This window comes from Natator depressus, chromosome 2 (genome assembly GCF_965152275.1).
Source record: "Natator depressus isolate rNatDep1 chromosome 2, rNatDep2.hap1, whole genome shotgun sequence".
NCBI classification, from domain to species: Eukaryota; Metazoa; Chordata; order Testudines; family Cheloniidae; genus Natator; species Natator depressus.
In genome coordinates this window covers 33,292,815-33,308,805 of record NC_134235.1, presented here as the reverse complement: position 1 = coordinate 33,308,805, position 15,991 = coordinate 33,292,815, and the positions used below count along the sequence as shown (strand labels likewise).

At 46.3% G+C, this 15,991-nt stretch overlaps 1 protein-coding gene across 3 annotated transcripts in view; it reads left to right on the top strand.

Moving 5' to 3' along the window:
• The window catches only part of OXR1 (oxidation resistance 1), a 447,309-nt gene that overhangs the window by 284,691 nt on the left and 146,627 nt on the right, over window positions 1-15,991 (top strand). Inside the window, exon 1 of one of the 3 annotated variants that reach the window (XM_074943955.1) lies at window positions 12,931-13,094. The exons of the other annotated variants lie outside the window; for them this stretch is intronic. Within the exon in view, the coding sequence (XP_074800056.1) occupies window positions 12,944-13,094 (151 nt within the window). The 5' untranslated portion in view covers window positions 12,931-12,943. Of the gene's footprint in view, window positions 1-12,930; window positions 13,095-15,991 lie in introns of those variants that run through there. 3 annotated transcript variants of the gene reach the window in all.

The window sequence follows — 15,991 nt, the reverse complement described above, 5'->3', positions numbered from 1 at the left end:
TGTAGTTTTATCCTTTTCTCCCTTAAATCCCCAATTAGTTGTAATATTCTTTTCACCCTTGAAAATATTTCTTTTCCTATTAATTTTGTCCTCTTTTACTTGGCCAAGATTAATTTCTCCTCCTCCCTCTCCCACCCCTTTGTAGACTGGATGCCAAAATTCACAAAGAGGTATAATTCAGAATTTGATCTGAGGCTGGGAAGTAGCCCATGAGTTCCTAAGGTTGGAAAAAAATTGCACAGTGGGACTAAGATGTGCCTATACTTTCAGCATTAGGAGACCACCAAATGTGGATTATTAAATGAATCATTAATACAGTGCCATAAATTTACCCGGCGCTTTACAGAGTGAGACCCTTTCCCTCAGGGTTTTATGATATGATGCTGAAAGTGATTGAGCTCCACTCACATCAGAACTTACACCTTTGCTAACACCAGATGCACTAATGTCACAGCTCAGAAAATAACTTTGAGAAATACCCATGCCCTTACAGCCCCAGTTTAGCGAGCTATCATTTATATAACAGTGCTGAACAGACACATGGAAGTAACAGCAAAGTTTCCTCAGCAAAAAACAATCATTATTGTGTTTCTGGATGCTGAGGGTTATAAAGCAAGTTTAATCAGGGAGTGTTATTCTGTGAGGTTGTTCAGACTATTTCTAATAAGAAACCAACCTACGACTAAAAAAAAAATCTTTAAGAAAAATTGCAGAAAATCAGCTTTTTAAACAGAAAATATTACTGTGCGCCACCATTGTGTCAGCTCTCATAACCTAGACAGGGTCAAACCCAGTCAGTATTCAGAATGGAGACATTCAAGAAAATCTAGGTACCCTGCCATAGGATGTGGTATGGCTAATGGCAATTTAAGAAGCAGCTGAGTCTGTGCTGTGTTCAGCTGTGACCTTCCAGCCTAGCCCATCTAGGTGCAGTGTCACTCCATTGCTGAGAGGGGATACAGGCTACTGGAAGTGGGACAAAGCCCCCTTCCCCCCCCCATCATGACAGAGGGGCTGTGAGGCCAAGTCTGAGCAGGCAGTGAGGCAGCTAGCACTCTTCTTCCTTGCCACTGGTACACACCATGCAATATATCCAGCTGAACTCTTTTAATTTACTTTTAAAGCACCTTTCAGGTTAGGACAATAAGGTGATATTCAAGCTCATATTTTAAATAAAGTATTTTCACTAAAAAGTAACCCAAAAACCTTGATTAAGAAAATATTTTTCTAAAGTCAGAACAAAAAAATCCACCCAAACTGATTTGTAGTTCAAAGGGAATTGCAGGCTCTCAGCACCTGGCAGAATTGTGTCCTTAAAAGAGATTTGTAGGGCTATGCCTATAGCACTGTACTGTTGTTGTTTTTTTCACATTAGTATGGGAAACCATTTACTTCTGTAAAATGTTTAGATTGTTTAAAAAATAGAGGGAATTGTTATTATTTCAATATGATCTTTGATTAAAACAATGCTTTTCATTTGCAGCTGCAGGTACCACATCATTGCACCGCATTATGATTAGAAAAAATAAAAACTGGCATAAACCTTAGCACAACTTAGTGGGCTCATAACAAGAGTAACTGGATTAAATTCTGTGGCATAGGTAGGGCCCTACCAAATTCACAGTCCATTTTGGTATATTTCACAGTCCTAGGATTTTAAAAATCATAAATTTCATGATTTCAGATATTTAAATCTGAAATTTCACGGTGTTGTAATTGTAGGGATCCTGACCCAAAAAGGAGTTGTGGGGGGAGGAGGTGTCACAAGGTTATTGCAGGGGGGGATTGTGGTGCTGCGACCCTTACTTCTGTGCTGCTGCTGGTGGCAGAGTTGCTGTAAGAGCTGGGTGGCCGGAGGGTGGCAGCTACTGGCTGGGAGCCAAGCTCTGAAGCAGCGCAGAAGTAAGGATGGCATGGTATGGTATTGCCAACCTAACTTCTGCACTGCTGTCTTCAGAACTGGGCCCTTGGGCAGCAGCCACACTCTCTGGCCGCCCAGCTCTGAAGGCAGCAGCGCAGAAGTAAGAGTGGCATGGCATGGTATTGGTACCCTTACTTCTGCGCTGCTGCTAGTGGGGCACAGCCTTCAGAGCTGGACACCCAGCCAACAGCCGCTGCTCTCCAGCCACCCATCTCTGAAGGCAGCACAGAAGTAAGGCTGGCAATACTGTGACCCCCCTGCAACTCCCTTTTGGGTCAGGACCCCCAGTTTGAGAAACGCTGGTCTCCCCCATGAAATCTGTATAGAATAGGGTAAAAGCTCACAAAAGACCAGAATTCACGGGGGGAGACCAGATTTCACAGTCCGTGATCTGTTTTTCATAGCTCTGAATTTGGTAGGGCCCTAGGCATAGGAGATCAGACTAGATGATCTAATGGTCCCTCTGGCCTTAAAATCTATGAGTCCTAAATCTTGAAACAAAGCAGAACTTGATTTTTAGGTTCAACAACCCCTTCCAGAAACCATCTACCTCTATGCTAAAGTCTTGGGCCATATTTTAACTGCGAATTTATGGTAGGGTTGCTGATGTCTTCAAGCTTTGCAAGTTCCAGGGCTTCCATGGGACAGAAGTGAGGTCACTAGATTCTGGGATGCATAACTTGAGGATGCACCAGAGCACCACAGATGGAATAGAACAGTTATCAATGAGAGACAAAGAAAATGCTGTACCCAGTTATCCATATGCTCATAACAAAGGAGTAATAGGCTGATTGGGGAACAAAGAGCATTGGGATGCCTAAATCCCAGTTTTAGGCACCACTGCTATCCACAATTCTCCCACTTCCCCCCCAACTTGGCTCCCTCCTAGCTCTGTACGAGCTTAAACTCACGTGATGCTGAAATTTCTGCTGAAAAAGTTCACTAGGTGTCTAAGTTCCTGTCTCTGGGCACGTACACTGCTACTCCACTATAGGAATCCAGATGCCTATCTCACTCCTAAGCCCCAGAATGATCCACAAGCCAGGAGAAGATAGGCATTGCTCCACTGATCTTGTCTATGGGGCCTAATCTGATAGGCATGATCAGAGGCTGCCTACTGGATTGGCATCGTTTAAAATCGAGGTTACGAACTGGAGATGGTGCTTCACTTATAACTTTTATCTCAGTGGTTAGAGCACTCACCTGGAATATGGGAGACTCGGGTTCCATTTCCCCCTCTGCCTGATGAACAGAGGTCCCACCTCTTAGGAGCGTGCCCTAACCACTGAGCTATGGGATATTCTGATACGGATCTATTTTAATCTCTCCTGGTGAAGCTATTTCACTTTGGATAAATAAAGAATCCTTGGAACAGAGAGACTTGCTCCTGGATCTCCCACTTCCCAGGTGAGTGCTCTAATCACCAGACTTGGGTCATTCTCTTGCACTTTCTCTCTGTCTGGCACAATGACTATTTAAATATTTATTCAAATTGGAACAGCTTTGACAGGAGAGACTGAGGGAGACATACATCAAAATATCCCATAGCCCAGTGGTTAGGGCACTCTCCTGAGAGGTGGAAGACTTTACCTTAGTTCCTTCTGTGCTGCTGACACATCAGGCAGTCCAGTTCTTTCATTGATTACAGTCGCTCATTAGTTGTGGTACTTCTTGCCACCACATTCAGTAACCTCTATTACTGACTTCTGCAATTTCCTTCTTGTCCTTCCTTGCTTTCTCTGTCCTTGCTTGGATACCCAATTCAATACTTGCTCAGTATTTCTCCCATCTTCCATACAGTGTATATGTCCCAACCACCCAAGCCTTTTCTTTTGATATTTTATAACATGTCCTTGTAATGGGGGGAGATGGAGGTCATTAGCTTTCAGCTCCCCCTCACAGTGAGGCAAGGAGAAAACCAATTCAGTTCTTCCACCCCCATGCTGTTGTACCCGACTGTGCTTTGTTAAGTCCTTGTTGAGGACTGGGTCCTCTGGCTTATTCTTCAATAGTCTCTGTTCTCCTTTGAGGCAAAGGGAAGTAAAAGTTCCAGGCCCACCAGGATTTTATTGGCTCTAATTCCCCTGGGCTTATGAGCTTTCTTGTCTGAGAGTCTCTGGCTGCGGAACCCCACCCATCCACCTCACTGAGTTCCAGCTTACAGCCCTTGCTGGGAACAGCCAGAAATCAATCCTCCACAGTCCTTCATGGTTCCCTGAGCTACTTCCTACCTATGCAGTCTTCTTCAGTTTCTAACACTGCTTCTCCCTCTTCAGTGAGCTGATATACTTGGCAGCTTCTCCCCAGTCTGCTGAAGGAATCCTGTCACTACAATCCCTCAGTCTGTGTAACCAAATGCATCCCTGTATTCATACCCTACACACTATTGGAATAATCTTTGTACAGAATACACCTTGTAAGGTATCATTTGAAAATTAACAGGTGGCTGGTCAATAATTTAATTGGTGTAATGTACATAGCAACATTATATGTAAAGTTATGAACATAAGCTGAAATCATGACTGAAGTGTGTTTACCAGACAAGTCTGGGAAGTGGGTAAACCCATTTCTCAAAGACAAAGGACAAGGTGATGGCCCTAGCCAGGTGTCATCATGTATCTAGTGGCCGTTCTTTAGCATGGAAGTGGAGGAAGACCAGAGACAAACAGATCTACATTTTAGTAAGCAGGTGAAAAGCAACAGAATGACATCTTTTCCACACCAGCCTTCATGTCTCTTATTATCTTTTCCCCACCAGCCTCCATACTCTCAGCTTGGAAGAGTTTTATCTAGGGGTCATGCTCAGGAAAATGCATTTCAAAAGGGTGACTGAACTATAAAAGTGAGGGGCAAAACAATTCAAGTTATCTCTCCCTGTCCATCTCTGACTTTTCACCAAAGAAGACAAAAGAAACAGCCTTTGAACGCTGGGAGCAGATCCTGACCTGAGAGTTTGATCAACAATGTACTGAAAACCTATGATAAGAATTTCACGTTCAACCAAGTCTACTTTATTCAGTTTAGTACTAGGAAGCATTTTATTTTTATTTTTCTTGTAACCATGTCTGACTTTAATGCCTTCATACTTGTAATCATTTCTTATCAATTTGAAGTTAAATAAATTTGTTTGATTCTTTAATCAAAACTAACCCAGTGTGATGAACTGTGTGAGCAGCTCCATTTAAGGTGGCAAGCTGTTGTACCTTTACCCCCTAGGGGGGCAACACACCTGATGTATCTGGACTGTACAGGAGAGGGCTGGACAATCCTAAATACATGTTTTGGGGAAAAATCTGGAACTGGGAGTGTGTTCCTGACAAAAGGAAGAAAGGAGAGCAGCACAATACAGACCCTGGACTTCAGAAAAGCAGACTTTGACTCCCTCAGGGAACTGATAGGCAGGATCCCCTAGGAAGTTAATATGAGGGGGAAAGGTGTCCAGGAGAGCTGGCTGTATTTTAAAGAAGCCTTATTGAGGGCAAAGGAACAAACTATCCCGATGTGCAGAAAGAATAGCAAATATGGCAGGCAACTGGCTTGGCTTAACAGAGAAATCTTCGTGAGCTTAAACACAAAAAGGAAGCTTACAAGAAGTGGTAACTTAGACAGATGACTAGGGAGGAGTATAAAGATACTGCTCGAGCATGCAGGGGTGTAATCAGGAAGGCCAAAGCATATTTGGAGTTGCAGCTTGCAAGGGATGTGAAGGGTAACAAGAAGGGTTTCTATGGGTATGTTAGCAACAAGAAGGTGGTCAGGTAAAGTGTGGGACCCTTACTGAATGGGGGAGGAAACTGAGTGACAGATGATGTGGAAAAAGCTGAAGTGCTCAACGCTTTTTTTGCCTCAGACTCCACTTCCAGGTTAACTCCTAGACTGCTGCACTGGGCAGCACAGTATGGGGAGGAGGTGAGCAGCCCTCAGTGGTGAAAGAACAGGTTGAGGACTATTTAGAAAAGCTGGACATGCACAAGTCCATGGAGCTGGATGCACTGCATCCAAAGGTGCTGAGAGAGTTGGCTGATGTGATTGCAAAGTCACTGGCCATTATTTTTGAAAACTCGTGGCAATCAGGGGAAGTCACGGACGATTGGAAAAAGGCAAACATAGTGCCCATCTTTAAAAAAAGGGAAGAAGGAGAATCCGGGGAACTACAGATCGGTCAGCCTCACCTCAGTCCCTGGAAAAATCATGGAGCAGGTCCTCAAGGAATCCATTTTGAAGCACTTGGAGGAGAGAAAGGTGATCTGGAACAGTCAACATGAATTCACCAAGGGCAAGTCATGCCTGACCAACTTGATTGCCTTCTATGATGAATTAATTGGCTCTGTGAATATGGGGAAAGCAGTGGACATGATATATCTTGATTTTAGCAAAGTTTTTGATACGGTCTCCGACAGTATTCTTGCCAGCAAGATAAAAATGAATGGACTGTAACATGGATAAAAAGCTGGCTAGATCGTCGGGCTCAACGAGTAGAGATCAATAGCTCAATGTCTAGTTGACTGCTAGTATCAAGCGGAGTGGCCAGAGGACTGTCCTGGGGCCGGTTTTGTTCAACATCCTAATTAATGATCTGGATGATGGGATGGATTGCACCCTCAGCAAGTTTGCGGATGACACTAAGCTGCGAGGAGAGGTAGATACACTGGAGGGTAGGGATACGGTCCAGAGTGACCTAGACAAATTGGAGGATTGGGCCAAAAGAAATCTAATGATGTTCAGCAAGGACAAGTGCAACGTCCTGCACTTGGGACAGAAGAATCCCATGCACTGCTACAGGCTGGGGACCGACTGGCTAAGAGTCAGTTCTGCAGAAAAGGACCTGAGGATTACCGTGGACGAGAAGTTGGATATGAGTCAATAATGTGCCCTTGTTGCCAAGAAGGCTAAGGGCATATTGGGCTGCATTAGTAGAAGCATTGCTGGCAGATCAAGGAAAGTGATTATTCCCCTCTAATCGACACTGGTGAGGCCACACCTGGAGTATTGTGTCCAGTTTTGGGGGCCCCGCTACAGAAAGGATGTGGAAAGATTGGAGAGAGTCCAGCGGAGGACAATGAAAATTATTAAGGGGCTGGGGCACATGCCTTATGAGGAGAGGCTGAAGGAACTGGGCTTATTTAGTTTGCAGAAGAGAAGAGTGAGGGGGGATTTGATAGCAGCTTTCAACTACCTGAAGGGCAGTTCCAAAGAGGATGGTACTAGGCTGTTCTCAGCAGTGGCAGATGACAGAAGAAGGAGCAATGGTCTCAAGTTGTAGTGGGGGAGGACTAGGTTGGATATTAGGAAAAACTATTTCACCAGGAGGGTGGTGAAGCACTGGAATGAGTTACCTCGGGAGGTAACATCCTTAGAGGTTTTTAAAGCCCGGCTTGACAAAGCCCTGGCTGCGATGATTTAGTTGGGGTTGGTCCTGCTTTGAGCAGGGGGTTGGACTAGATGACCTCCGGAGGTCTCTTCCAACCCTAATCTTCTAAGATTCTATGTTGGGGTCACTCTGCATGCGGTAACCAAGGCTGGTGGAACTGGAGTGTGTAGGCAGGCTGCAGCTATACACAGACACTCAGAGTGTAACCTGCATGCTGTTAGGCTATTTGTGAGTGGCCCGGGGCATTGCAAGGCACCCAAGGTTGCAGGACAGGGATGACACAGCCCCTCACTGGTTTGGATTGCACGCCAAACTGTCATAGTCTGCTTGGTAGCCTCCCCGTCTCCTGCCCTGCAGCTCTTTTATCCTCAACTGCTGTGAGGCTGCCAGTCAGCTCTGGCTGGGACTGCAAGCAGTTGCTTTATTTCAGCCTTTCGAAGCTGGGCCAGCATGGGGTATATAGGCCTTATGACAGTCCTGCTCTGTCAGCTCCCTTACTCTCATATTTGTAATTTTGTCCTTCCATGAAATTTGTAGTATCTTCATCAGCTATCTGCGAGGGGCAGCCTCCAGGCTGTTTTGTTAGCCATTGTCATCAGCCAAGTCTCTGCTCCGTACAGTAGCATGCTCAATATAATCACATGGTATAATCTGACCTTTAGTTAGGTGTGGAGACCTCTGCTTGACCAGATGTTGTTCATCCTTTCAAACAGTGGTGTTTGCTTTTCCTAATCTTGTATTAATATCTTTATTGCCAACTTCAAATGTCACCACACTGCCCAGATGGCAGAACTCTTCTGCCTGTTCAATTTCCTTTCCATCCACATGCACCTTTGCATCTGTTGTCCAGTTTCCTACCTTCACAATTTTGGTGTTTTCTGCGTTTACTTTCAATACAGTTTTTGCTATTTCCTGTTCCACCTCTGATTTAAGGGCAATAATTCCATTCCATATTATAGTTAGCAATGTCGCTGGCAAAGTCAGGGTTGTGTAACTTATCTTCAATAACCTATTTTACACCTTTTATTGTCCGCTTCACCACCCAGTCTATTGCTAATGCAGGGAGGATTGGTGATAATACACATTCTTGTCTAATTCCAGCCACAATATCAAACCACTCATCCAGGCCTGTATCCTTACTGCACATCTATTTTAATCACATAAACTGCTTGTGAGAGACAAGGCAGGGAGGTAATATTTTTTATTGGACCAACTTCTGGTGGTGAGAGAGACAAGTTTTGAGCTTACACAGAGCTCGTCTTCAAGTCTGGGTAGACCTGAAAAAGAGTTCTCTGTAAGCTCAAAAGCTTGTCTCTCTAACCAATAGGAGTTGGTCCAGTAAAAGATATTACCCATCTACTGTGTCTCTCTAATATCCTGGGACCGACCTGGGTACAACACTACATAAACTGCTTGTGACAGACATGGCAATTTTCTGAAATAGTCTGGACAACCCTTAAGAATCTTAGGAGTTCATTGTATTAAAAATACAAATGTTTATGTATTATTGTGGGATTGTATGCAATGTTTCTAGGGTGCAGACATTACTAATGTAAATCCTGGGAAGTGTTATGAGCTTCAAAGGACTCTTAAGCACTGGGCCATATAAGAATGAACATTTGTGATAAACTAAATTGACTGGATTTCCTAGGAAATACTTGGGATGAGGAGAATGCAATTTTCTACCTCCAGACCCAACCGTTTGAAGCTAGGCCCTGAGGAGAAACCCATTGTCTACAAATTACCTATTCCTAGATCAAAGAGCCAGCCTATACAAGGGAGTGACTCACAGGTTCATTGGGATTCTTGTTCTGAGAAAAAGGTAACCTTATTAGCAAGCATGTGGGCTCTTTTATTGTTTTAATGTTTTCTCTGGAATGCTTTCACTTTAAGAATAAACGTGCGTGCTTAGGAAAAGCTGTGTGGCACCTTATAACTGTGGGCAGTTACGTCATTTGTAGCCTCCGAGGAGAATGAAAAGCATGGCCTGTTTAAGCAGTCTGACTTGCTAGGGAATTCAGTGTAGGCAGGGAACTGCACAGCCAGGAAATTAGGAGCTAGGACTCTAAAAGTGGGTGCCCTGGCTGGACCATGAGGGGAAAATATGAGTGCAGGTGCCCTGAGCTGCCTATTATGTTAATCAGTTTGTCTGATATCCCGTAGCTTCTAGCAGTATATCACAGGGTCTCTCTGTGGACACTATCGAACTCTTTCTTAAAGTTGATTAAGATGGGGTTTTGCCAAGCAGTATCTTTTTCAGTGATCTGTCAGGGTGAGTCTCCGCTCACAACATGATTCACTTGACATAACATATTGTGGGCCGCATATGTGGCCCACAATGGTAAATAGGTTGAGAACCACTGGTCTATGTGGTTGACAGTCAAATTGTTGATCTCCATGTGAGCTTGCAAATCCTTTTGTGCTGGAAGAGACAGCTGCCTACCTTTAGGGTGTTTGTGCCACAGAGGTTCAAGAGCCATTTACCATTATCAGTTTGGGGGGCTTCCGCTGCTGTACCCATGACTCCTTCCCAAACAATAGAGTTGTTGCCGATTTGTTCATTGAAGTTGCCTACCATCTGACTTCATATGACAGTATTCAAGACACTGGTACATCATGTCCAATTTTAAAGGACAGTTTGTCAACACAGGTTAAGATGAAAAGTCATTGGAATAATGGTTTTTAAAAAGATCAAAAATATACAAGAATAAAAAAGTATACAAGTTGTTAAACAAAAAACCCAACTTGATGTCATAGTTAGGTATGTCATCCAGTACTGGTTGCACCTGTGTGTAGAGTGTATTGTTTTCATGGTCACCTGCTGCATTTGTTGGTGCATATACTTGGATTATCATACACTTGACATATCTTGTTTGCAGCCTGGCTGCTGTTAGTCTGTCATTCAGTGGCTCTTAAGCCAACAGGATCTTTACTCTGATGTTATCCAGAATAATTCCAACAGCTATTTCATGCATTCCTCGTCCTGAGTATAAGATTGTAGCACCATTAGACACCATCTTGCTTTACTGATGCCAAGTATACTTAAATGGTATTTTCATGTCTCTTGTAACCTATGCCAGCTTTCCCATACTATACAAAGTACGGACATTCCACGTGCCTATTGTTGTTACAGATTTGGTCATCAGGATTTGATGTTTCCATCTCAACTTCTTTTCAGATCTCATGGGGATCTCTTATACTTGGATTTAGAGCTCCATTTGCATCTACAGTTCTGAAGTTTGGATTTAACTTAGGGGTGGGCAAACTTTTTGGCCCAAGGGCTACATCTGGATGGGGAAATTGCATGCAGGGCCATGAATGTAGGGCTGAAGCAGGGAGTTGGGGTGTGAGAGGGAATGCGGGGTGTGGGAGGGGGTGCAGCATGCAGGAAGGGGCTCAAGGCAAGGAGTTGGGGTGCAGGAGGGCTGCGGGATGCCGAGGGGGCTCAGGGCAGGGGTTGGGGTGTGGGGTGCAGGAGGGGTTCAGGATGCGGGCTCTGGCCCGGTGTCACTTATCTTGAGTGGCTCCAGGGTGGCAGCGACACACAGTGGGGCTAAGGCAGGCTCCCTGCCTGCCCTGGCCCCTCGCCGCTCCTGGAAGCGGCCGGCACCATTTCCCTGCGGCCCCTGAGGGAGGGGGCAGAGGGCTCCGCGCATTGCCCTCACCTGCAGGTACCTTCCCCAAAGCTCGCATTGGCCATGGTTCCCTGTTCCTGGCCAATGGGAGCTGTGGGGGGCAGTGCCTGCAGGCGAGGGCAGTGCATGGAGCCCTCCCACAGAGGCCGCAGGGACGTGGTGCTGGCCGCTTCTGGGAGCGGCACGGGGCCTGCAGTGCCATAGGGGTGGAAATCCCACGGGCCAGATCCAAAGCCCTGATGGGCCAGATCCGGCCCACGGGCTGTAGTTTGCCCACCCCTGGTTTAAGTGAATGGTTTCTGTTGCAGTAAGGCTTTACCTGAGTGGGTTGCAACACCCTCTGCAGAACCCTCCTCTTTTATCCAGGTTTGCGACCAGCACTGTTGCTTACAGTTCGAGAAGTAGAAGACCTCTGTCCAACTCATTTATCCCTGTCAGGCAGGGGGAGAATTGAAACTGGGTCTCCCAGATCCTGGGAGCGTGCTAACCACTGGGCTAAAAATTATAAGGGGAATGCACCTTCTCCTCCTCTAGCATTTCTTGCTAAAAAATGGCTTTGGCACCTCAGCTGTTTGACTGCAGTAGGACAGGTTCCTGTTCTTGTATCGCTAAGCCCAGTTAAGCACCTCCCTGCAGCCTGACTTAGGTGACAAACTCCATGAGAGGAGTAGGATTTAGGACACATCACTCTCATTGGTATCTCCCATTGACTAAGTTAGGCAGTCCCAGCCTTTGTGGATCCCATTCTTAGGCACCTATCTCTCCCCTTTCATTGTATAGGGAACCTTGGTGCCTAACTCTGACTTTGTGGATTCCATTGTTGTTCTGGTGATTTTATAGGCATTGCATTGCTGAGCTTTGTGGATCCAGGCCATATTAACCAAATCTTTTAAGGTTTTCACAGCATAAATAACCCAGACCTTCTTTGCACATCATGGAAAAATGATCAACTTGCACAGAAATATTCCTAGCCACAGACCTTTAAAAAACAAAAAACAAAGTTTATTGAAATGTGAGAACAACAATGGCTCTATGTGAGATCAGAATGAAATAATAACTTGTGCATGTGACCTGGCTACAAACCTTTGTTATTGAAAAATACAAGAGCCTATTGTAATAATGGTGCATAAACATGATTGTTTATGACAGTTGCTGCAGCATTCGGGCTCAGCATTTCTGCAGAATACTGTCCAGAAGGCAGTTAATAGGTGGCTGTTTTGTTTCATGGGAGAGGAGAGGAAGAGTTTGCAAAACTTCTCCTAAGTGTACTCAGGCCCCCCTTCCTCTTTTACATCTCAAAGAGCACCCAAGAAACAACCTCTAACAAAAATGAGATAATACATTGATTTTATGAAAGGGAAATTGCCAATCAAACCATATGTTTTAATGCTTGATACACCCACTCCAGGGCATCCATCCACAGCACATTCACCCCTGCCAGAGCAGCAGGCATTCTGCCAGGCTCAACATATGCATCCGATGAAGTGAGCTGTAGTCCACAAAAGCTTATGCTCTAATAAATTTGTTAGTCTCTAAGGTGCCACAAGTCCTCCTTTTCTATATGCACCCTTGTTACACAGACACACGTCTCCACAGCACACAGTTTACTTGACAACCCCAACCACACAGTACACGTGACACACACCCCACTGCACACAGGAAACTACACGGCCCCCCCTCCCCCACAGCAACCGGGTTCCCAACCCCCATACACACACCCCTCCCCTCGTGCAGGCGGCATGGCGCGCGGGCCTGGGTGGGTGGGAGACGCGGGACTCCTCCCGTCGCTGTCAAACTCAGGCCAGGCCAAGACGTGTTGTTCTGGGGTTGCGGCCCGCCGCTCTCACACGCCCCACTAGGGGACGCGGCCCCTTTAAGAGCAGTCCGGGCCGGGGCGGGGCTCGCTCCAAACTTTTTGTAGAAGTTGGTGACTCGAGCTCGGTGCGGCCAGAGTCTCTCCCCCCCACCCCCCTCGTATGGGGCCGCCCCCGGCCAGAGCCCCCTGAGCGCGCGGCCATGGATTACCTCACCACCTTCACCGGCAAGAGCGGCCGCCTGCTGCGCGGCACCGCCAACCGCCTGTGGGGGGCAGCGCCCGGGGCCCCCCGCCAGGTCCGCTTCCTCGACTCCCTGCAGGAGCGGGGCCTGGGCCCAGCGTCCGCACCAGGTGCCGGCACCGCGCCGGGGGGGCAGTAACGAGCGGGCGCTGTCCTCGGGGTACAGTCCGGGGGGGGCGCTGTCCGGGGGGACAGTGCAGTAAAGAGGAGGGGGGGGCTGTCCTGCGGGGGGGGCGGGGGGACAGTGCAGTAAAGAGGAGGGGGGACAGTGCAGTAAAGGGGGGGGCTGTCCCGCGAAGGGGGGCGGGGGGACAGTGCAGTAAAGAGGAGGAGGGGGCTGTCCCGCGAAGGGGGGCGGGGGGACAGTGCAGTAAAGAGGAGGAGGGGGCTGTCCCGCGAAGGGGGCGGGGGGACAGTGCAGTAAAGAGGAGGAGGGGGCTTCCCGGGAAGGGGGGCGGGGGGACAGTGCAGTAAAGAGGAGGGGGGGGCTGTCCCGCGAAGGGGGGCGGGGGGACAGTGCAGTAAAGAGGAGGAGGGGGCTGTCCCGCAGGGGTGAGGAATATCAAATGTGCAGGAGGGGCTGTGTAGCAGGTATTGGGATGGGGTCATGGTGAGGAAGGTGGCATTAATATGTCCTAAGGGAGATAGGGCTATTGGCTGGGTAAGGGAAGAGGCCCTTCACCCTGTGTCAGGACAGATGGATTAGAGCAGAGAGTCAGTTTGTGGGCATCCTCTTCCCTCTCTGTGTGGGTTGGGGGTGAGACACAGACTGCAGCACCCAGCTGGTCTGTGTACAGTAGATAGTAAATATATAAAAAGAAAGTAAATACAGAGTTAAGGTTGTCTGGTGATAGTTTGTGCATTTCCAGAATGCTGAGTTCAGCAAAACACAAACTTCTGGAAACCAGGAAATACAGAGGTAAGGTAAACAAGGAGGCAGCCTTAACTCTGACCTCCCCACCCCCTGGGAGCTGGCAATAGCCACTGGGAACTATGTGCATACACCAGCTGCATTTGCATTAGGGGTGTTATATTGAATGGGAGAGGACTAAATTGGAGCAGTTTGAAAGAGTTTTTGATTGCGATATGCAGAGATCTGGGGCTGAGTCTCCCCCACCCCCATGTGTATCCTCAAAGGAAAGGAATACATATGTATCTTGAGGTTCTGGTCTGCATCATTTCAACAGAGAATTGTGTAGGTTGTAGCAGGGCACTAGGGTGGTCTTGGCATGGGATTGTCAATAATGAGATGGGATGTGAGACCAGTCTGTGGTTGTACTGTTGGGTAGGTGAAAGTATAGGTTTAGGGTGTGTGAGTGTGAAGGGTTTGTAAAAGGTTCTGAAGTGATGTTAAATTTTACAAGTGTGGTATTCTGTTGGGGGAGTGGACTCAGTTTTGAGCGTAGGGAAAGTGCTAGTAGTGTCTGCTCATTACGGTTAAAAGGCAGAGTTGGGGGGGTGTGTGTGTGTGTGTGTATTATGGACATATAGGTGCATGGCTCAAAGAAGGCAGAGTTAAGCTTATGTGGGCATTTACCTTAGCCTGGCTTTCAGAAGTTTTTGTTTTAAACAAGGTGATTGACAATATCCTGATTAAATACTATCCACAATTAACATTACACAATAATCCTGTTCCTTTACATTTCAGGAGCATGATTTCTGAGGTTCCTTGTTTTGAGAGTATGAGATGCATATTTGCCTCAGTGGTTGGTATTAGAGAAACTTTTCAAGCCCTCTTGTTAAGAGGAAGGTATAAAGTCACAAAAGTTCCCTTGTATTTTCTCACTTGAGGTTTTTCAGGCAAGTAAAGCCAACACTTTGTGGTCAACAGTAACAAAGGCTGCTGTTAAAGGTAACAAAACTAGCATGATTGCTTTTTCTTGTCTATTTTCAGAATTAGATATCTATACAGTTTCCTTATGAAACTCGTGCTCAGAGGCAGACTGATAGGGATTGAAGATACCTATGAGATCAAGATATTTTTGGAGCTAGCGCTGCTACAATATCTCTTTCTTAACCTCCTCTCCTCCCAAAAGGAAAGCTTCAGATGAGTAGGTTAATACCAGTTACTACCTAAAGATAAAAGAAAAGGAGTACTTGTGGCACCTTAGAGACTAACCAATTTATTTGAGCATAAGCTTTCGTGAGCTACAGCTCACTTGCTCACGAAAGCTTATGCTCAAATAAATTGGTTAGTCTCTAAGGTGCCACAAGTACTCCTTTTCTTTTTGCGAATACAGACTAACACGGCTGTTACTCTGAAACCTACCTAAAGATAGACACCTCCTTTTGATATTTTGTTAACAATCTATTGAAAGTCTGCTGACATTTTGCACTTACAAAAGAATATTGACAATCTGTTCCAAGAATGGGCCCCAAACCTCTCCTATTCACCACTTGCAAGGAGAGGGATCTTACAGCTGTGCTGCTGTAAGCTCTCTAATGTAGCTGCTCGAAGCCAATGGGAGAGAGCTCTCCTGTTGGCTTAACTACTCCAGCCCCTGTGAGCTCTCTTGCTGCTATAGTGCTGTCCACACCAGCGCTAATGTCAGCGTAACTTATGTCGCTTAGGGGGGTAATTTATTCCCACCCCTAAGCAACATAAGTTATGTCAACATAAGTTGTAGTGTAGACATAGCCTTATTGTGCAAACCAGCAAACTCAACCAGTGAATCTTAAATATTTTATAATTTTCTGCTCTGGCAGTGCCTCTGACGCTTCAGAGGAATCAGCCTGAATCATATTGACTGTTTTGGTTTTTTTTCCCCTATTAAATTGTGTGTCAGGGTACAAATGCTGATACTGGAAAATGTTTGCTGTGTAACTTAAGGCTAGAGTTAATGAAAGGTGGCTTGCGGAGGTAAGGGTGCTGCTGAAAGCAATGAGGGATGGATGGTTCTTGTATGGGGGAGGAGTTCTGCGTGCTTCCTTGGCAGAACAGCATTCCCCAACCTGCTGCAGAGGTTGCTCTGTTCTCGTTCTCCAGTGGAATCTTCTGAACAAAAAG